This window comes from Eulemur rufifrons, chromosome 13 (assembly GCF_041146395.1).
Source record: "Eulemur rufifrons isolate Redbay chromosome 13, OSU_ERuf_1, whole genome shotgun sequence".
Taxonomy (NCBI): Eukaryota; Metazoa; Chordata; class Mammalia; order Primates; family Lemuridae; genus Eulemur; species Eulemur rufifrons.
In genome coordinates this window covers 9,952,654-9,975,732 of record NC_090995.1, presented here as the reverse complement: position 1 = coordinate 9,975,732, position 23,079 = coordinate 9,952,654, and the positions used below count along the sequence as shown (strand labels likewise).

The 23,079-nt window shown below is 36.2% G+C and overlaps 1 protein-coding gene across 1 annotated transcript in view; it reads right to left on the bottom strand.

Annotated features, from left to right (window-relative positions):
* FAM13A (family with sequence similarity 13 member A) overlaps positions 1 to 23,079 on the bottom strand; it is a 190,173-nt gene that overhangs the window by 96,732 nt on the left and 70,362 nt on the right. Inside the window, exons 6-7 of the mRNA XM_069485346.1 lie at positions 21,893 to 21,976; positions 1,366 to 1,529 (exon numbers count right to left, since the gene is read on the bottom strand). Coding sequence (XP_069341447.1) covers positions 1,366 to 1,529; positions 21,893 to 21,976 — 248 coding nt within the window. The remainder of the gene's footprint in view (positions 1 to 1,365; positions 1,530 to 21,892; positions 21,977 to 23,079) is intronic.

The window sequence follows — 23,079 nt, the reverse complement described above, 5'->3', positions numbered from 1 at the left end:
CATCCCAATTCTCCGTGGTACCAGTCCTCCCCTACCCACCTCAAACTTTCACTGGCTTCCTATTACCTGTAGGATGAAACCGAGCTTCTCCTACCCTAGTTCTTTTGCATTTGCTATCACCTCTGCCTGGAAAGCGCTTTCCTTGATCTTCACACACTCTCCTCCTCCTCCTGTCTCAGATCAGGTCTTCCCTGACTACTCAAACTTAAATCATCTTTCAGTCAGTCTATTATATTAACCTGTTACAGTTTCTTAATACACCTCATTTATTAGAGCTGAAAGCATCTTCCTCACAGGCTTTTTGTATTGTGTCTTCCTATTGTCTTCCTCATTAGAATGTAAGGTTCATTAACAGGGGGCGGACCAGCTTTGTTCATTGTTACACCTCCTGTCTTAAAACAGTTCCTGGAACCAGAGAGTATCTGCCTGATTTGTTGAATGAATGAAAGACGGAATGCAAAAATACTTGAGCCTGGCATTCAAGACCTCGATGACCTGGCCTCACTCCACCTTTCCAGCCTTATCTCCAACTAATTCCAGTTCACTATTTCCAAAACACCCATTATGCCTCCTAACTGGATCTACCTACAATACCCTCGTTGTCTTTCTCTTCCTGTCTAAATTATCTTCATCTTTTTAGATCCAGCTCAAATTCAATCTCTTCTATAAGGCAACCCAAAGTGGCAAGCTCCTTAACTATATTGTTTCTCTACTTAATGTCTCAAACATCTTTCAATGCCCTAGAGCTCCTTAATACTTTTAATATAGTTTTTATTTGAAAAATAGATTAAGTTATAATAAAAGATGAAAAATTATTAACAGGAAAAATTCTATATGCTAGTAGTAAATAAAGTAGTAAGTAGTAAATAAGATTCAGATCCCTATTTTAAGAAAATTTCACATCTTTTTCTTCAAGTATACCAGAGAAGTCTGCTTTTGCTTTTAGGTGTTACATGTAAGGGTTAAAAAACAGCGTTCAAAATTAGTTTGTGAGAGTGGCTCTAGTGACAACTCTGATCTCCACTTTAAATTGCAGATAATGATTTCTATTGAACATACTGCGAAAAGGTATCCAAAAAATAACTTTTTAACTTTAACTGTGAGCCCGGCATAGTCCTACTGATTAAATAACATGTTTCAATCCAGAACACAAAACAACTGAGAATGCTTCTGTGCTAAGAGTTAGTAGTCAGAAAATTCTTAAAACTGAGAGTGAATTTTCAGTGTTTCTACTGATCTGTATCCTACTGACTCCAGCAACAGATACAGATACGACGCAGGTATGCAGACATGCCTACACTGCGGGCCTATAGATCAGAGTGCATGATGCAGTATGTATCGTGTAGACAAAGAGAACATGCCAACCTGGATACCAGCTGGGCACTATTTTCATCCTCTGCTGAATTCACGTCTTCCAAGCAGGGTTTTCTACGACGTAGCCACAGGCTGACTTGAGGAATGCCATCGGATAGCTCTGGTTGTGGTACCCTGTGGGCCTGAATAGATCCTTCACTCCTGGACTTTGGGATCTAGAAAATAAAATTAAAAAAAAAAAAAAAAAAAAAGAGAGTGAGAAAGCAAGAAAGATAAATTTAACAGTCTTTCAAATTAAATTTCTGAAAAAAGATAATGTATTCCAATTTATTAATAATCCAATGTATTAATAACACCCCAGAAAAATATCCAGCTAGGCATAGACTTTAAAATACATATAAAATTATTATATAGCAAAGGGCATGGGGAGAGGATATACCAATATTTCCAAGGGGAACTTTCAAACCATATATACCCCATACCCTTCTCTGAGATTCTGACACAAATCTTCCCCAGGCCTACCTCTCCTTAGAAAAATCATTCTATGTAAAAAGAAATGATGCAAGTATATCAGACTGGCACCCTGGAGTGAAGGAAAGAAAAAACAGTGGAAAGAGGCAGGGAAAAAAAGGCTGAGAATCACTGAAATAAAGGATGCCAATGTTAGAAGGGTGTCCATACATATTTACTACCGACGAGCAAAATACACACGAGTTTGCTAATAATTTCTATTGTAATCCTCTTTTGCAGGGCAAAATATGGTCTAATAAATTTTTGGTTAAGCTAATAAACAGAAAAACGCAATCTTTTTAGTTCTCTTATAACTTTAGAAACATTGGCAACACATGTCCCAAATGAATACTGGTGTGCTGAGTTCTCAGACTATATGTGAAGTTATGCTCCCTCCAACACCATAAATATCTTCACGCTCTCTTATTTTAGATCAGAAAAAATATGAGTACGACTAATATTCTTTTCTTAAAAATATATAAAAAAAAACATGATGTCAGAATTGCAGGGAAAAATCCAAACCCTTGGATCCCTTGTACTTGTTACACTGGAAGCTTCTTTTCTCTAGGACTTCTCTCGTGCTTGTCCTTACACCCAGAATATCACCTGTTCATCGCTGGCCACTCACCAACTGCCTAAGAGCAAACCAATCCTAACACCCTGTGAGGCTAATTCCATTGTCCATGGAGTTTCTAGGACTAACCTCAGATCTCAGTTACCTTTCCCCGCTTGGAATTCCTCCAACACACCACCACATAGTCCACCCTTGATTACACATTGCCGGATACCTTAATCTTGGTTGTCTCATGTTCCTAGGTCACATGGCCTCAACCAGATCTCTAGAGATAGAGATTAGAGCCTCTTCCTCTTCTTATTTCTCCCCTTTCTCCTTCCTCCCTCTCTTCCTCTTCTTTTTATTATTATTAACATTTTTTACCATAAAGTCTAGCAAAGTTGTGGATCCATTAATAAATAATTATTGTCAGACAACACACTTTTCAACTATAAGACATTCCCAAGACACCGATTGTCCTCAAGACTAGTATAACAATAAAATTAATATGGGAACAACATAAATACTGAATAAATTCATGCCTCTATGAGGATTACATAAAAATGATATATGGGTAAATATATACAATTATGAATTATCAATTAAAAATATTATTCATAAAAAACAGTACACACAAAATATATGAACATTATTTGGCAAAAAGTTACATTTAACATAGAGCAAAGTGAACACTCAATAAAAGCTAACTTTTATTTTGTGATGTAAAATTTGCCCAAATTTCATGATTGCCAATTAATTGTTCATGGCATTTCTTTGAAGAGCATTTGTAAGCTCATGAAAATCAAGGAAAACGAGGAAAAATTTAAAAAATTATGAGCTTACAAAAACATTTCTATAGTCCATAATATTTGCCAAGATTACTTTTTTTTACTGACAAATACTGTATATATTTATCAGATACAACATGTTTGAAATATGTATCACTATGGAATGGCTAAATTAAAAGTAATTAACATGCACTACCTCACATACTTATTTTTTTGTGTGGTGGGAAACTTAAAATTCACTCTCTTACAAATTCTCAAGAATGCCAAGATTACTTTTTAAAAAGAAATATTAAGATAAACAGCAAGAGAACATGACAAGTATAAATATATGCCATTATATATTTCATAAAGGGTCTCCTTTTGAATGTAGTTATTTTTCTTAAGAGTAAACATAAAAAAAATCAAAAAAAGCACTGGAAAAGCAGTAAGATTTCAAACAAATTAGATAAAAATCTCACATTTAGACTTAGTTCCCTCTTGATATTACAGCAAACAGAATAATAGTTGTTTGGCAATACTTCATGGTATTAAAACAAGGAGACAACATTTTAGGTTCAGCGATTAATTACTGAATGTACTATAGAAGCCCAAAATTATACAAAGGTGAAATATTCTAAGGTAAAAAAAAGTAATATGCAGCTTATTTCATTCTGTCGGGTTATATTAAAATAGCCTTTATAATGCAAATCACTTAGAACTCAGATAATAGCAAGTACATCAGCTATATTTTGCCTAAGAATATTTCTGTGATAATTTCTATAGAAATAACATAGACATGATTGTCATTAACCGTGAACTTTAAAATATAAACTCATTATTTATACATCAAAGTAGTACAAAGAACTGAACTCGCAAAAATACCACATGTAGTTTATGAAAGAATAGAATTGCTAGGGGAAAAAAAGTAGCTCAGTAACTCTCAGACTACCGAACTGTGAAATATACATGCATTATTTCAAAAGGAATGAAAGTTTTCAAAGATGACGAATGATATCTTCTCTTGAAGATGTATCTTGGAGACTACATCTTCACTATAGCAATCACTATACGAAAAATAAAAATAATGTGGTAAAATCTGAAAACCTGCTGTCTCACTGATGTCATTTTAGTTCACATGTATAAACTCTGAGGAAAAAGAAAAGACCATTTGCTTTATTTTAGCCAGAAATAAGCTTTTTAGAAACTCATGATTTGAGCCAAAATAAATTTATACTACCCTTGGCCTCATAATAAAGGTAGAAGGAATAGTTTTACTTTTATGCTTTTGGGTATCCACGTCAGGGTCTAGATAGTTTCGTGTTGGTGTAAGCTCTACACGCTCTAGCTTGGAGGTGGCACTCACAGTCCCTTCTCATCACTGAATCCTCTGAGCAGGAGCATTTGAGAGCAGGCAGCCAAGGCTGAGATACAAGTGGCCATGTTACCACAATGTGACTTTTAAAGAAATGCTTCTCATCCAGAGCTGATTTTGTCTGGAGATATCTTTGGTTGTCACGGTGGGGATGGGTGTGTGCTACTGGAATCCAGTGGGCTGAGGCCAGGCATGTGACCAAACATCCCACAATGCGCAAGACAGCCCGCCATAAAAAGAGTTACCTGATTCAAAATATCAGTAGTCCTGCTTGAGGGGGACAAGTAGGAAGAAACCTGTATTGAGGCAACGTATCTCTATATACTGCTCTTCTGGGTCTACTCTCCCTTTGTAGCACCGGCACAGTAAGACATAATGGACCAAGATAAGCTATGAATTTGGCAGAAGTGGGCCAAAGAGGCCACAGGGACTCCAAGCAGGGTCAAAAGTCTTACTGTAACAAGTAGAGTGAACGTGCCCGGGGACACCCGGCCGCAGCAGGAAAATGGCCAAGGGTTTGGGATGCAGACTGGGGCGGTCGGCTTTCTCTTTGCACTACAGTTACAACTGACAGCCACGAGTTCACACCACACTTTGCTTCTTTATTTTAGTCATTTCTTCATTTATTTATGTCATTTAGTAACTTTTGTACTTGAAGGCAAAAACTATAAAATCCCCGAAACCATCTATGAAGAATACTTTGCTCATGAGAATTCTGCCATTGGCTATTTGAGATAAAGATCTAGGTATATGCTGTGCGATTTATGTGCACAACTAAAATACAAACAATTCCATGAATCTTAGAGTACATTCCATGCATGTATTTGCAGGTTTGGAGTAGCTCTAACTGTGGCATTATGAGGTCCTTTAGTATTTAAGATGCCATGGGCAAAGAAACAAAGGAATGTCCTTTGAGAAAGTAAAATTAGAAAACAGGCTCTTAAATCCTGGTGCTGCTGCTGTTGTAAACAAACATTTGTTGTATACTTATTCTGTGCCAAGCATAGTGCTAAGAGATTTATATAAACTAACCCATTTAATTCTCACAACCACCCAAGGAAGCAGGAATAATTATAATTGCCATTTCAAAGATGAGGAAACTGAGGCACAAAGAGTTTGAGTTATTTGTCCCAGTGAGCTAGTGGCAGAGGTGCAGTCAGAACCCAGATAGGCCTCAGTCCCTGTGCTGAATCTTTATTTTTGGTTACATGTTAAATGTTAGAATTGCAAGAAGAAATGGCATTTTTAGATGAAAGTCATACTATCTCTCATAATGTAACCCATTTTCTTTTTTTTCTTTTTGTATCAGTAGTTAAAACCTTCTTTTCTTTAAATTTACCTCTCTGGTACCTGCCGAACCATTCTAGAAAGATATCCTTAGGAAAATGTCAGATTTGAGGGCAATACTAGATGAAAGATATGTTCATAATATTTTTATCTATAACAGAAAAAAAATGTAAGCATTCTAAATAACCAAATTACTGTAATAGGTAAATTATGACTAAGGGTTATTCAGCCATTAAAATATTAGTATCTAAAAATTTTTCTTTTTTTCTTTTTTTTTGAGACAAGGTCTCACTCTGTCACCCAGACTGGGGTGCAGTGGTGTGTTTATAGCTCACCCTCCTCCTGGGCTCAAGTGATCCTCCCGCCCCAGCCTCCCAAGTAGCTATTACAGCAGAAATGTTTGTCAGTTTTGTTAACTGCTGTAGCCCTGCCTCCCAGAACAGAACTCAGCAAACAGTGAGCGACCATTAAATGTTTGTATAATGGATGAATGAGTGAGTCACTGAACAAACTAAATGATATCATCTACTTTCTTCTAAAAACACTGAAATGTTACTAATCAATTGATACCATACAGCACATTAATTCTATTATGTAAACACTGTTCTTACGTTAAAAGTTTCATTTATGCTCAATTTCAAAACTCTGTCAGTTTAAAAAATAGCTATGGTACAGAAATGGGAAGAATCAGATATATAGCAGGGGAATTATTAATGTAAGACCATGAGTCAGCAAAATATATTTACTCCAGCTATATGGCTCCGTGGTAAAGCCATCTGCCCTGGGACTCGGGTTCAAGAAGTCTTATCTAAGCTGCTCACAGGTAAATCTGTACATGGCAGTAGGGTGAGGCCTCCTAGGAATTCTAACACAGGCTCCATTTTGCTATTTTACAAAGTTATTTGTTTAAATCCTTGACTTCAAGTCTTTTGTCAGGAAAAGATTCAGGCAAACAGTAACTGTTTAAACCAAGCAGTTTAAGAATTTAGATATAACTTCAACAAATTTTCAATCTATTAGTAACACAAATTTTGCTTTTAAAAATTTCATCATTTATCTCTAACTTTGTCATCTAATCTCAAATGAAACCCTTTGGCTTCAAGTTCTTGCTAATTTAGAGGATGGGATTACACGGGGGGATGGGGCCTTAAGAATAGGTGTTCTTTAGAAGCTTTCCCAAGAGAGACTACCCAATAAGCAGTCAGTGAATCTCAACCAACGGTGCACATTAGAATATTCTTTGGAGACCTTAAAAAGTACACTTCCCTAAATTCATTCACCACCCTCATTCCCAGTCACGGGTGGTATATCTGAGATGGAGCTCAGGCAGGTAGGAGTTTTTAAAAAATCCCTTAGAATATAACATGTGCTGCTAATTTAAATTTGTCAAGAAGTAATTTTTCTTTGAGATTTTTGAAAATAAGTGTTAACATGAAAAGCAAACTTAGCATAAGTAACTAAAATTGCTTGATCACAGCTAGCTAATACAAGTTTCATATTTATACAAAAAAAAAACTTAGGTGGAAAATTAAGAAATTAGACGAGTATTTTAGAACCATTCAATTTTAGAGTCGAAGAGATGATCTACTCCGATCCTCATTTCAGAAATAAAGTCCAGAGGCCCAGAGAACGGAAATGATTTGTCCAAGGCTGTACAGTGACATAGCAGGAAAATTGGTTATTGAGATCCCTTTCTCCTGACCCAAGTGAAGATGAGCAGTGAGGATGAACTTGCAAAGCCAGGGCAAACTGAATGAGTACTATAGTCCAGGTGGCTTTCTGGGGAGAGGCATTCCAGATAGGAGAGCAGGGCAAAGGTCCCGAGGAGGAAGCATGATGAGCGAGTGTGAGGACTAGCAAGGAGCTCTCTGCAGCCAGAGCCGGATGAATGAGGAGAAAGAGGCAGCAGACAGGGGAGCTAAGCAGAGGGAGGCCCAGACCAATAGGCCTGCAGGCATGTTAAAGACTTTGGCTTTTACCCGGAAGGAAATAGAAAACTTTTGGTGGATGTTGACCAGGGAAGTGACCATGATCTAAGTTTCATTTTAAAAGGATCCCTACTGCTGCATGGAGAGAAGCTTGTAGAAGGGCCAAAGTGGAGGAGACCAGCTAGGAGGTAACTGAGATGTGGGTGGCTTTGACCAGAAAGATGGTGTGAAGAGATGAGATTCTAGGTATATTTTAAAGGTGGAGCTGGCAGAGTTGCTGATGGTTTGGACAGGAGGTATGGGGCAGGTAGGCGTCAAGGAAGACTACAAGGTTGGCCTGAGCACTGAAAGCATGGAACTGCCATTATGGAGCTGGAAAAGAGAGCGGGAGGCGCAGATTGTGGTGAGGAAATCAGGAGTTTAGCTTTGAACATGCTAAGGCTGAGACGCCCATAGTATAGTCAGGTGGAGATCAAGTCAGAGTTGAGAGGCCGGAACCAGATGTATAAATTTGGGAGTCATCTATATCCAGATGGTATTGTAAAACCAAGTGATTGAAAGTGACCATTTAGGAAATGAATCTAGATAGAGAAGGGACAAGGACGAAGAACTGTTTCCTAGAGCACTTCAAGGTTTAGAAGTCAGAGAGAGAAGACCCAGATAAGGAGACTGAAGAGTGGAAGTGAAGTAGAGAGAAAATTAAGAGCGCATCCTGAAAGGCAAGGGGAAAGCGTTTCAACAAGGAAATACAGTCACCGTATGACCCAGCAACTCCCAGACACACGTCCGCATAAAGACCTGTACACGAATGTCCATAGCAGTATTATTCAGAACAGTCAAAAAGTAGAAACAACTCAAATGTCCATCAACTGATGGGTGGATGAGCAAAATGTGGTGTGTCTACACGACAGAATAATTTCAGTCATAAAAGGGAATGAAGTCATGTTAGACGACATAACATAGATGAATCTTGAAAACATTATGTTGAGTGAAAGACAGTAACAAATGGATGCATATTGTCGGATTCCATTTATATGAAATGTCCAGGACATGCAAATCTTACAGAGACAAAAAGTAGATTAGTGGCTACAAGGGAATGTAGGATGGGAAGTAACTGCAAATGGGCATAGCGTTTCTTCTGAGGGTAAGGAAATGTTCTGCAGTTGGACAGTGATGCTGTTTGCACAACTCTAAAAACTGTTCAATTGTAATTTTGAAAGGATACATTTTACACCATATGAATTATATATATTCTCAATAAAGCTGTTATTTAAAAAAGGAAGGAGAGAACCAAGTGTGTCAAACGCTGACAGGGTGAATAAGATGAAATTTGAGAACCAACCACCCAATTTGGCAATGCGCCGTTTCGTGTTGTAGTGGGGATTGATGAGAGTGGATGTCAGAGAGAAGAGGAAGTGAGAACAGTAAGCATATGCACAATTCTTCTGAGCATTTTGTTGTGAAGAATAGCAAAGGAATGGGGTGATTGCTAAAGGGAGCTGTGGAGTCAGAGGATTTTTTTTTTTGAAAAATAAGATAGAAAACATTACAACACATTGTTATTCAATGGAAATGACTCAGTAGACAGACCTAAAACTGATGGCTCAGGAGAGGGAAGAGGAAGGAGGGAATTGGGGGAGGAGCGTTCTTGAGTGGGTCAGACGGGTTGGGATTAGGCAGACAGGGGAGGGGCCCACCCACCCAGGAAGGAAGGAAGGAAGGAAGGAAGGAAGGAAGGAAGGAAGGATATGTTGTCCTTATTAGAGTGAGTGATCCCAAGTGTGTTTTTCTCATTTTTCTATCTCTTGCCTGTAAGTCTTTGACATATAAGAGGTGATTAATGAATGTCCAATATAATATTTTCCTTATAAAAACAAACATATTCCTTTGCTGTTTATTTTTCCCCTCCCTTGCTGCCCCAAATATACGGCTGATGAATCAGTTGGACCAATCTACTTATAAATTATATATGATAAAACTATAACCAGTTTTTCCTTATAGGTTTCTTTATATGTAAGTGGAATAAAATAATATGTTCAAAAAGTAATTACAACCACTTTTCTGAACGCTAATTAAGTCCACCAAAGCACTGATCAAACATGAAAGTATCTTTTGATAATGATATTCATGTGTTCTTAAAAATATTATCTTATTCTTCTCAGCATAAATATGGGGGGCGGGGGTAGGAAATAATGGAGCCTAGGTTTCTCCAAAAAATACAAGTTAACTCCTCAGGGAGAGATAAGACTGCTCAGGATTCTGTGCTCTAAAACTTCTCATACTGTTCAGTAACAGTTGAGCTGCTCCCTCTGAAAACTCTAGAACTCATTACCTATGATTGTAGATAGGAACTACTATAATTATCTGGTGATCTGTTTGCATTTCTATGATAAATCTATAAGTGAAGGCACATTTGTGGGGTGGGGGAAGTACCTTCCACCTTCAACCAGTAATAGTGAAAGGATGTTACATTTCAAGTTTCTTCTGAAGGTGCTGTTTGGAGAACAGGACAGCACATCTGTATCTCTGTGTATTTGCCATTGTGTGTTGTGAGCATGACTGCCAAAAAATGATTAAAGGGGATAAAACAAATGGTATTTATTCATAATCCAAGCTTTCTTTTAATGTACCCCTTACTATAAACAAGGAAAGCTCATGGAATGTTTTGCTCTCCTTTTGCCAAACTGGGAATCTAGTGAACTCTATTCACAAAGCTGACAGGAAATTACAAGGTCAGGAGCCGCCGAGGTCTCCATTAGGAGGACCATTAGGCGCTGCTCATTGTGACAAAGCCAGAAGTGTTACCAGTTACTTGATTTTAGAAAATGCACCTTTTCAATGACTTAGAAGCCATTTACATTGTCATAAATATGAGTGAACACGTTGTTTTACAACATATTCATCTGAACTCTCTTTCTTCCTGTTGCTAGCCGCATCATTTGCAGCAAGTCCCCTAACTTCTCTGAGGCTCAATTGTCTCACATCTGTATAATTAAAAACCGATGCCTCCAAGTTGTGATAGAAATTAAATGAGATAACTCATGTATCATTAGTGCCTGGAATAGACCGGGCACACAGCAAATGACAGAAGTGAGAGCTATTAATTTTCATAATAATATAAATAATAAAGACTGTAGAACTTGGGAAGACATGTCATTATGACTAAACTATCCTCGTGGTTTAAACTTAAATAGCATTTTTCTTTTCTTTCTTTCTTTTTTTTTTAAAGGCCGGTCAAGTGAAGCAGTGGGAGTGGAGAAGGAACAAAGGAATCTGTAACTGGTTGTGATCAATAAGTTGTAAACACCACTGCACTCGGACCGACCTTAAATAGCATTGTTCAAATTTGACAACGGTTCAGTTCAATAAGCATTTACCAAATGACTATGACATGCTGAGCCTTAGGCTAGGCCCTGGAATCATTAATGATGACAGCTGTAGTCTTAAAGAAGTGCATGGCCAGCAGGAAGATAGACACATGGATTCTAGATATACAACACTGATCCTCACAGCCTTATTCTGAAAGAGCTTATACTCTACTGAAAGGCAGACAAAAACCATTCGCCCACTTAGATCTGGATGTCATTCCTCTGTGTTTCCTTGCCATTCACCAAATCCCAGCTTTTATCTATATACTCTCCTTCTCTCCCTATCACTTTAGCTTGCACCCCTCACCTTTCTCATTTGGACTGTATCTTCCTTACGGTCTACTTTTTAATCTACTCTCTCTCTTGCCAGGGGTGATCTGATCCTGCTCCCTGATTAAAATTGCTCGCTGGCTTCCCATTTCATATAGTCTATAATCCAAACTCTTAGGCAGCACATAAATGGCACCAGACTATTTCTGTAGGTTCATTGCCTGCCACTTTCCTAGACACCACACCCTGTAAACCAAGATTTTTCCAAGTCTATAAACATGCACATTGTCTCCTGTACCTCCCTCCCTTGGAACGTGCTGTTCCCTCTGCCACACATCCTTTTCCAACACTTAAGTTCTATCTTGGCTACGCAGTACATACATAATTTCTCTATGACTTAACACAGGCATAGATGTAATCAGCCGCCGCCTTCTCAGTTTGCTCATTATAATACAGACGTGATTATGACTCCTCATTTATGTACCAAATTCCATCTATATGCCAATAATTCTTAAAGGTGTATCTCTGTCCAGACCTCTCTTCCGAGCTCAAAATCTGTATCTAACCAGGAGCTTCAATTAACATCTTCATCTGGAAGATAGTGAAACTAAAAGTACAGAGACACTATGGAGCACGCAGCAGGGCCAGGATTCAAACCATTAGACTACATGGTCTCTAATCGGCTACTTACCCACACCGCGAACCTGAGAGTCATCTTTACCTAAGTCTACTTCTCCTCATCTCCACCCATTCCAGGCTTTCATATGTTACTGTCTGGACAACTGCACTGATTGGTTTTCCCACTTCCACTTTTGCCCTCTTCTGATTATATTCACCATATAAAAGCCACGTTTACATTTTTGAAGCAGAAATTGAATTATAGTTGCCCTTATTTAAAGTTTATCAATGGTTTCCCATTTCATTTTGGAGAAACTCCCAAATTCTTAGTAGCCTGTGAAGCCCTTCTCCAGCCTCTGCTTCTCTCACTGGGCTTCAGCCTCCGGAAGCAGCCTCATCCAGTGATGCAGCCCAGGGCCTTCTTAGGAGCAGTTACAATACTCAAAACACTTGTCCCCTGCTCCTCATCTACTTTTAAGTGCTTTAGTCTCAAAGGAAATGGAGCTTCCTTCAAGGCTCTCCCTGATGCATCAGCTTCAACCAGGTGTTCTTGCTACATATCCTCCGTGCACTCTATTTTCCTTCCAAGCAATTTACACAATGTGTAACTGAACATTTGAGCATTAGTCTATATCCCTCGCTAGTCTGAAGACCACGCATCGAGTTCAATTATCTGAATGCTTAGTTTCTAGTTCAATGCTGGGCATGTGAGAGACAATTAAGTATTTTGAAAAAATAAATTAATGCAGGCTCAGTGTCTGGTAAGACAAAGAAAAGAAATCATCAAAATTTCATCATAACTCAGCATGAAATGACTAAAAGGACTAACATCAGAAGGTGAATGACTCAGAGTATACAACCACAATCACTATGCACCCAGATAAAATATAACTAATCCCAATAACATGCATAATTGATATAATGTCAAGTTTCAAAACCTAAAAATTAGCTCTAAACTGGGGCTTTGGCAATTTGAATTTAACTTACATTTCTATCCTGAACCTATAATCTAAAAACCAAGTTATTTTTCTGCGCTCCCTTTTTCCTTAAAGACACATTTCTGCTGTAAAAATGAACAGCAATAATTAAAATTTCAACTTAAGAAGAAAATAGTTCATGAAAAATACAGTATTACCATTCTGTAGTATCAGTGAAATGGGGGAGTAAAAAACAAGTCTGCTTGATGTTATGCCAACATAATAATACAAAATAAGATAAAACAGAATTTTTCTTATTGTTTATTTTGTTCTAAAATCGATTCAATAGACCATAGTCAGATTAGTCTTCTTAATACACACCTACCATAATGTCACTCACAAAACTTAACTGCCAGTGTTTTTAATATATAATCAATTCACACAACTACTTAAGCAAAAACACTTTATAATGGAGAGCTAAATGGGAAAAGTACATTGAATTGAAAGATACTTCATAAAATAGGAAATATAAATAACTCTACACAGAGAAATACATGGAATTTCATTAGCAATAAATAAAGAAATAAATTCACAACAGGGTCTTATTTTCAGTCTTTTTGCTCATAGAAAAGGATTAAATTATAACACCTAATACTGAGGAGGATGTGTGCAACCGACACTCTCATATTTCTAGTGGCTGTGTAAATTTTTATAACTCCTTGGCAAAAATTTAATTTAGCACTAGGTTTTAAGGGTCATAAAAATATTTATAACACTTGGATTAGTGAATCGCTTCTAGCAATCTAACCTGAGGCAATAATTCTAAGAAATAAATCTTATGCTAAAAAATGTTTACCCAAGCAGTATTTATAATATTGAATAATACTATAATACTGAAAACATCTGAAATATAGCAATTTGAGAATGATCATCATTGTTATTATGAAGCCTCAACTAACATAGAAAATGCTTATATTAAGGAGAAAAGGCAGAAAATAAAATGCTTGTAAAACATATCTTTCTTGAACATATTCACATACACATAGGAAAAGAGGCAAAATATTATACATCAAAATGCCAACAGGTATTAATACAGGTAGAGAGGGGGAAGCTGGGTTTTTGCTTCTCTCCTCTATTGTCTGATATTTTGAGGGTTTTTTGCAATGTTATTTGACTTTTATCATGAAGATAACAAAAAAACTTCAGTTGCTCCCCACTATCTACTTAACAAGATTTAAATTTATGAGTCCCAATCTCTTATTTAAAGTACTCTTCAGTTCACCTCCACTTTCCCCTCACATCTTATACTTCTCATCCCTGATACTGTATACAGCCCTTAACAAGGTCTCTCTCAGTGGGACCAATGGTGGTGCTCACTCTGAATAAATCCTTTCTCTTTCTGAACATTTCTGGCTCATTCCCTCCTAGAGAATGATGTATTTTAGTGAAAGAAATTTGGTACTTTCCTGACATTCTATTTCCATAAAAAAGACTGTTTATAAAAGTCATAATCTATTTAATTTGGAAATTGGAATTAGAAAAAGTCAACGGAGCTACTACAACAGTAATGTATTTTCCTCTTGCAGACACAGATTAATGAACTTTCTTTATTTTCTACTTATCATGTCTTAAAATAGAAAACACATTTCAACAAATCAATTAGTCAAGTTATATTCAATATTTAGAATTTTGTTTTCTTACTTAAAATTCATTCATTAACATTTGACACACACAGTAAACTTGAACAGTGTCAATATTGGTTTTCAATATAATTACTAGGTATGGCTAATTATTTAGGACTGCAAGAATTAAGGCAATATTTAGCAATTGCTTTAGGAATTTTCTTTATCATTTATAAGGTATTTAATGCACATAAAATCTGGGTACAAGAGTCCCCAGTAGATTTTACATCTGCTCCTGATAGTGTAGGGCACATTGTTATCACAATGAGCAAAAGTAAAAACTTACGGAGCCTGATGGAATGAAAAGTTAATATGTAATTTTTCATAGCAATATCCACATGGTAGGTAAAGGTGTTAGATTTCTAGGATACCCCACTGAAGTCTATTTAACTAATTACTCTGTGAGTTTGGTAGGCTAGCCTGATAGGGAACTGCATTCTCAACAGTGTGGCTGACATATAAAATGGTCTTCAGAATGGATGTTGGGAATAAGAAGTTGCGAGCCATCAGATGCCTTTACATACAAAACACGTCTAACGTTAGTAGCCGAGAAGAGTAGCTGTCATCATGCAGAACAATATACGATTAGCATAAAAACATTTTAGAGCTTTTGCACTTAAGAAAGGCTCTAAACCATGGGTTAAGAAGTAAAACAAGAACAGAAAAAGATAACTTTCACTAAGCCCTATGTATTTATTAAGTCCCAGGCAGTATACCAATGATTTAAATATAGTATATTACCTTTGATCCTCACAACAACTCTCCAAAGCAGGTAGAATAACATGGCAGAGGAGATAGGACTATAGAGATGGGAGGTAATATAAGGGTAAGGAGTTTGAGCTTTTGGATCAAATATATCTGATGTTTATTATCCCTACAACCTTGGGAAAGTTAACTAGCCTCTCTAAGTCTCTGTTTTCACACCTATAAAAAAAGTAGGAAAACGTGGTAGAATGTTACTGCTGTTTACCAAATATTGGTAAAATTGTCTTTCCTTCTAGACACATCCTAGGGTTATATTTCCTGCCCCACTGGGGGCTGGGTGGGGCAACATGGTGGGTTCTGGCCAATGAGTTTTGAGCAGAAATGATGGAGTTACCTCTGGGCCAGAGCATTTAATTGCCAATGCAAGATCCTACAGAACTCCTTCTTTTTCCTCCGGCAGAGTTACTGGTTACATTTGTGACAGGCTGCTCTGTCAGTCCAGGTCCCCGAGTGATCAGTATACACAGAGCCCACTTGCCAATCTAAATTGGACAGGCAGCGCGAACAAGAAAAAATGTTCTATGCCATTAAGATACTGGGACTGTTTATTACTGAAGTATAACCAAGACTATCCAGACTGACAGGGATCATTTCTATCCTATAGTGTTGTGAGGACTTAATGAAGTGGCATGAGAAGTATTTTTCACAGTGTCTAGCATATAGTAAATACTCAAGAAGTGACACCTTCCTATATTATTATTACATATTATCCCTCTTATCAATGAGAATACTGAGATCACAATATACTCTGTAATGTGCCCAATAATATATCACTATTAGGAGACATAGTTGATTCCCTGTGACTCCGAAAAGATCTTTCATTAACGTCTTCCTTCTCTAGTCATCTGACCCAGCAAAAAAAAAACAACTAATAATTATTATCCTTTTGTTCACATTTGTGCCTTTTCAGTTATTTTTCTAAAACCCTCTGAGATAGGAAAATAAATTCCCTTTTATTCTTTAGATTTGTTTTCTGTTTGCTATTTATTTTGCTTAATAAATTTTATCACAGAGCAAGGCAATCTTTATGTAAGATTTAGCAATCAAACCCCTCTACGATTTGGCTGTAGCCTACCTGTCAGAATTTTATCTTTTATTACTTCCCTTCATAAACAGTCCGCTCATACTAGTCTAGTATATAAACTCTGATCAAAGTCTAAGATGCTCACTTTCTCCTTCCGGTCTTTGCTTATGCCATTCTATCTGAAATCCTTCTTCTGTCCAGTTTCCAATTCTTCTTTTTAAAAATTCAGCCTAAATTCTATCTCTTTCATGCAGCCAGCTCTAATAAATTTAATAGCATATATGGTCTAATCCACTTATTTGAAATTTGTTTGTTTGAGACAGAATCTCGCTCTGTTGCCTAGACTAGAGTGCCGTGGCATCAGCCTAGCTCACTGCAACCTCAAAATCCTCCTGGGCTCAAGTGATCCTCCTGCCTCAGCTTCCTGAGTAGCTGGGACCACAGGTGCATACCACCATGCCCGGCTAATTTTTCCATTTTTAGTAGAGACAGCGTCTCACTCTTGCTCAGGCTGGTCTCGAACTCCTGACCTCAAGTGATCCTCCCGCCTCGGCTTCCCACAGTGCTAGGATTACAAGTGTGAGTCACCCCCGTCCGGCCTTTCATATGATTTTATAAAATAGTTTTCTACTGCGGGGCATAAAAAGCCTGGAAAGTACATCTCCCAGAATCTCTTGCCAGTAGGGTTCTGGTTAATTTCTTCCAGTGAGAGGAATTCCTACAAGATTTGGAAGGCAGAGGAAAAGATAATGCTACTTTGGGTATTATAAAGAAAACAAAAAAATTGAGAGAAAGTATTTGGAACACATACAACTGAACACAGCTAACAAACTCCTACAAATCATTAAGAAAAAGGCAAACAATCCAACGGTAAAACTGTCAACAGCAGGAAAAAGCAGTACACAGATGAAGAATCAAGATATGACCAAAGGTTAATAAACATATGAAAACAAAAACGGGAAAAGCTGCCCACTTGTATTCATCAGGATAGACTACATTACGACGATGTTACAAATTAACAAAAATCTCAGTAGCTTAACAAAACAGAAGTCTATTTCTTGGTCATGACACAGATCCAATGTAAGGTGATGGGGGCAACACAAAGTCACTAAAAGATCACGCTCCACCGTCTAGTCGCTGTACAGAAAGAAATGGCTGCAGAGTCATGCAAAAACTTTTGAATTCTCTGCTCCTGAAGTGACACTTGTCACTTCTGCTCATGGCCTATTGGCCAGAAGTAGCTGGCTGGCCCCACCTAACTGCAAGGGGCAGGAAAAATGGATATTCAGTTACTAATAAATGTCTTTAGCACAACTAGATATTAGGGCAGTTAAAATTAAGGCAGTGACAAGATGCATCTCATACCCATTAGACTGAGGAAAAAAAAACCAAAATCTCTGCTATCAGGGGCTGGTGAGGACATGAAAAATAGAAAAAATCATATAGAACTGTTAGCGTGCAAACTGGTACCACATCCGAAGAGGCACTCGTAACGTCTGGACAAGCTAAAGATGTACATACTTATGCTCCATGTGCATAAAATGAGTCAAGTGACAATTATTCACTTAAAGATAGTTTGTAATAGCAAAATACTGGAAGCAACCTAAATACTGGAGACAACCTAAGTATTGGGAAAAAAACTATAACAATGGCTGAAAGTGAATACTGATAGAACATATTGAAAAGAAAATTTAAAAAGGAAGCTGCAGAAGGAGGTGCTCTGCATACTATTTTTATACAAAGTTTTAAAACCTGAAAAACTATAATATACATTGTGTATAAATATATAGATATGCAGTTGGCCTATAATAATATGCATGGAAATGATAAATATTAACTTTAAAATAAAGTTAAAAGGGGAGGAGAGATTGTACACTAGAGTACATTAGTCATAAAGCTACTTGTATCCTTTAATTCTACGACAGGCAATAAAATCTAAAAAATGTACTCTTCCACATTCAAAAGTTATTCTTTATTAACTTTATGGTTGTGCTTTTTATATTAATGATAAATTAGAAATAGTCCCAATATTCAAAATGGCCAAATATATGACAATACATGAAATATTATGAATATTAGATGGGATAATATACATTAAGTAGTTAGTACAGTGCTTGACACTTGATCAATGTTAGTTATCATCATCACTATTATTCTATTACTTTTTAAAAATTCTTAAATTTTTTTAATTGATACACAATATTTTTCTACTATTACTCTTACTAAAGGAGTAAGTATGCAAACTAGGTTGACGCATAGAATCACATGGTGGAAATAATGTTAACTGGAAAAAGTAGAACACTAATTAGAATGTATACATTAATAAAAGCAACAAAATACATGCATATCCATTAGCAATGATTTAAAAATAACTTGGGAACTTGAAACCTCAATGCTTAAGTTACTTTTTCTATTAATTTGTGTTTTGAAAATTATATTTACATTGTCGCTAAATTTTTTCAAAACCCTATATTATTTTAAGTGTCTGGTTTACATTGCTAATAAGTGAAGGCATTTTTAAAACCATTTGAGAAAATGCAACTGTGACATCTCAACTCATTATTGAAGAAAATCTCCTTAAATGATTCATGGTCCCTGAAATCATTAACCTTTGAAAAGAAAAATAATTTAACAGTTGCTTCTACTTCATAACTGTTTACTTGACCAACTACATTAACTTTGTCACACATTTTATAGTTAATATTGACTCTGCTTAATAAGGAAAAATCTATAAAAGCATTAGGAAAATCCAATGACTAACCAAAGCTATTAGTTGCTTATAATTTTAACTTTTATCAGTACATTTTTAATCCATTGATAAAAGTCAGGAAGGAAATATTAATGGATCATTGCTTATTTTATACCTTATCCTAGCACTAAATGAATCTGATATTCATCCTCATACAATGACCTGACTTTGAGTTTTTTGCTGAGGTCAAGAATATAACAACTATAGCGGGGAGTCTAGAGTATACCCTAACGCAAGAGAGAAGGAAGATCATTTTCTTCTCTCAGGTCACTGAACCCTTTTTCAGGTTTATACAGTGAGGAATGAATACAGGTTGTGAGGGCTTTTAGAGCCACAGCATCTGTGTTCAGTATAAAAAGATTTTCTGTTTCCTCTCATAGTCATGACTGCACTAGGTTACAAGAAGCTGTGTGTCTTTGTATATTCTGTACCTCTTTATCTAAAAATCTATTTGATGTTATCTTCTGTGTCATCTATTCCAATTATTTTTTGGCATATACAGTCTACATAGTATTGGGCATGAAACAGTTAGATGAGTATGACCTTGAGCTAGCAAGGCTGGGAATCATTACTCATGCAGAAGTGTCATGGCATTATGTAATGGAGATATCATTTTTTCTTCCATCTTGGACTCACATCAAGAAGTGGCTTTCCTACCTAAGGAAGAGAAATATAACCCTTCCCATTGCCCAAGCACAGAGACAACAGCTGGCAGAGGGAACACACACGGGGACAGATGGCTTATACTAGAGAGACATCTCCAGAGCCAGTGGACACAGGCCCTTTCTGGATTGCCATTTTCCACCTCTAGCCTATATAGGGATCAGAAATACTTATCAGAAATACAGCTGTAACTAGAGATGCCAGAGAAATACAGCAATGAGGGCCAAACGGAGTAACATTAATACCACGGATACACATCATTCTCATAGCTCACTAAGTCACTCTAGAAAGAACACACCAACCGTATTTTTAAGGTGTTCTCAGCTTTAGCTTTCAAGTATCAATTGCAGGAAAAAAGATTTTAAGATAAAATCTTGGTGACAGAGGTAATGCCCAAATAATCTCTTCTAAGTTCACATGCTCTGCTTCATTTCTGGGATTTGAAATTACAAAGATTATAATCACCCCAAACTAAGCAGAGCTTACTTTGCTCATGTAAATTTAAACTTGTTCATGTCAGGTCACAAAGAAGCTAAAGACACAAACCAAGATTTAACCAATTGAAATAATTTCTCTATTAAATTAGTTGGGTCATAAACCATACAGGGAGACAGATGAAGGGGAGGACAATAAGTACACATTAATTATTGATTCTGTATGTGACTAAAATATTTCAAATAGGATTAATTTCATGAAAGTAATAGACTCCCTTCAAACAATGTTTATGACCAGTTTCAAGAGTATCTTTCATTTAGGGATTGATTCATAGGGTCTCATCACCTCAAAGTAGTTACATCAATATAACTACTTCAAGTTAATAAGCAAATGTTACCTAAAAATGTTAATTAAATCCTATAACATTTTTTCAATGCATTTGTTTTACGAGTATATTTTTGACACTGAATTTTTATTAACTGCACAGTCAACAAGATTTCTACTATACATTTGAATTAATTATTGCACACACAAATATTTCAGTGAAAAAGGTAAAAAAATAGTTTGAATCTGTAACGGAAACCATGATAGATAGCTGAAACATTTTTCTAAAAAAAAAATCAAGGTAGAATAGTTTTATAAGGAAAGATATTTTTATTTTTTTAAAAAATGAACTGAACACTCTTGCCATAAATAAAACAGTAATGGCTCGATACTTTGCTTAAATTGCCTTTGAAAATAAAGCTACAATTATTTTTATAGTAACTTGTAATGAATATCAAAGAATAGAATTCTTTTAAATTTTGCCTGTCATGGACTAAAGAAAGTTTGGAGAACATCCTGCCTTAGAACTGGAAAAAAAGTAGCTCCGTAAATGCCATAGTGGCCAGTTAGAAGTATTTATATACCTAGTAAATAGAAGTTCTACTCAAAAGAGAAGATTAAAGATTAGGAAAGTAAGGAGCTATAAAACTAACACAATCACCTTTCTGAGTGGACAAATAACCAAAATCTCATGACATATTTGGGTTTAAAGGAGTTTTTCTTTTTATTGGCAAAAATAATTATGTGCATTTTGGAGTTTTGTTAATAAAGGAAACACAATTTTACATGTTAGACCCTTTATTCTGTCATAGCCATGATAGTTCTTATATTTTCTTACTAAAATCTACTTAAATACTTTCTATTCACCATGTGTTACTTTTATAACTATGAAAAATCAATAAAGTGATTTCTATTTTGAAAAACAAAAATTACAGCTGGACATTTTACTTCACCCACAGGAGGGAAAAAGCATCACATGCATTTCTATTATGCTCACAAGTACCTTGGGAAGATCTGCTACACTTCATTATTTCCTAAGTTGGAGGCTGGAAAATTCTGATTAAGCAGAAGTACAACCATATGCTAAAAAACGTCAATGTCTGTTAAATAATAGCAGTGTCCTGAGAATTTTTGGATGAATGTAACTTTGAATTAAACGTTCTATACCAAAAGTGCTTTTTATACCACCAGGGTTTTTGCCTCAAAAAAACAAAACAAAACAAAACAAAAAAAAACACAAAACCCCAATGACGAAGTAAATATAAACAACAGAGCATGGAAAACAAGAGCATGAAGAGCCATGCTAAAGGTTTCACAGGGCAGCCTGAAGAGCAGATACAGTTTACCTTGGTTTTTGGAGATGGTTTGGGCATGTCTCTTTCCAAGCCCTTTTTTAAAACGATGGGCAGGGAGTTCTTACAACTGGCCTCCTATAAAAGAAGTAAAAAAGAAACATTAGAGATTAAAGAACATTTACCCTTACCAGAAATAATTACAAGGCAGTGAAAAGCAATTTTTAAGGGAGACAAGGCATTTCTGGATTGAACTGATCACATCAGAAGCCGGTGAGACTGCAGTGAGGAGTCAAAACTTTTCCTCTCTTATGTGTCACACACAACACTAAAGTAAGACAAGGCAGTGATGGAGTTTTGGGGCACACAGGACTTATGTGTTCAGAGATGAGCATTAGAAATCTTATCTACACCGTCACTTTATCATACACATCCACTACAGAAAACTCACCTCTTCTTTTGAGAAACGAACAGTTAATTCTCCAAGATAATCAACCAACAAACTTAGTTGCCAACTTCCCTCACAATATTTTACAGATGGGTTCTGACTCTTTACATCCTTCATCTTAAATTCCTTCAGATAATTTAGCAAACCACCAGTGAATAGTGATAGTTTCATACTAATACCACAACTGAGGAAAAATATATGAGTATCTGCTTCTGAAATTATTAAACTTCTAAGCTCTTGGTTCACACCAAAACAATATTTGCAAAAATAATGGCAGAAATTGCAAGGAGGCAGCTTAGATGGAGTTATAGAGCTTTACTATTTATTCCTACATGATAAACAGAAACAATAATCATCTTGTTTGTTTTTTCAATAATGTAGGGCCTCACTTCTGAACAGCCATTAACTTAGATAAATTTTCCATAGAGGAGTCTATCTCCATATTGAAATAGGAAAGTAATACATAGAAGATTACAGACAAAACAAAGCTAAGGGGAAAGTCAGATTGCTTTTACTTGCTCCGTAATCCTCTGCATCCCATTTCTTCCCTTACCGTGCCTACCATTCAATAATCTAAATCACAGATTTTTTTTGTTTCCTTTATAGCTAATAATTACAATATTAAAAAAAATTTAGTCTGTATACTTTACAATGTTACTAAATTTGCTAGAATTATATTCATTTACTTCATGTATTAGGATAAAATGTCCCTCAAGAAAATAACAATATTACTTACTACTAATAAATGTTACATCTTACAATACATCACACACTGTGCTAAAGATTCTGCACT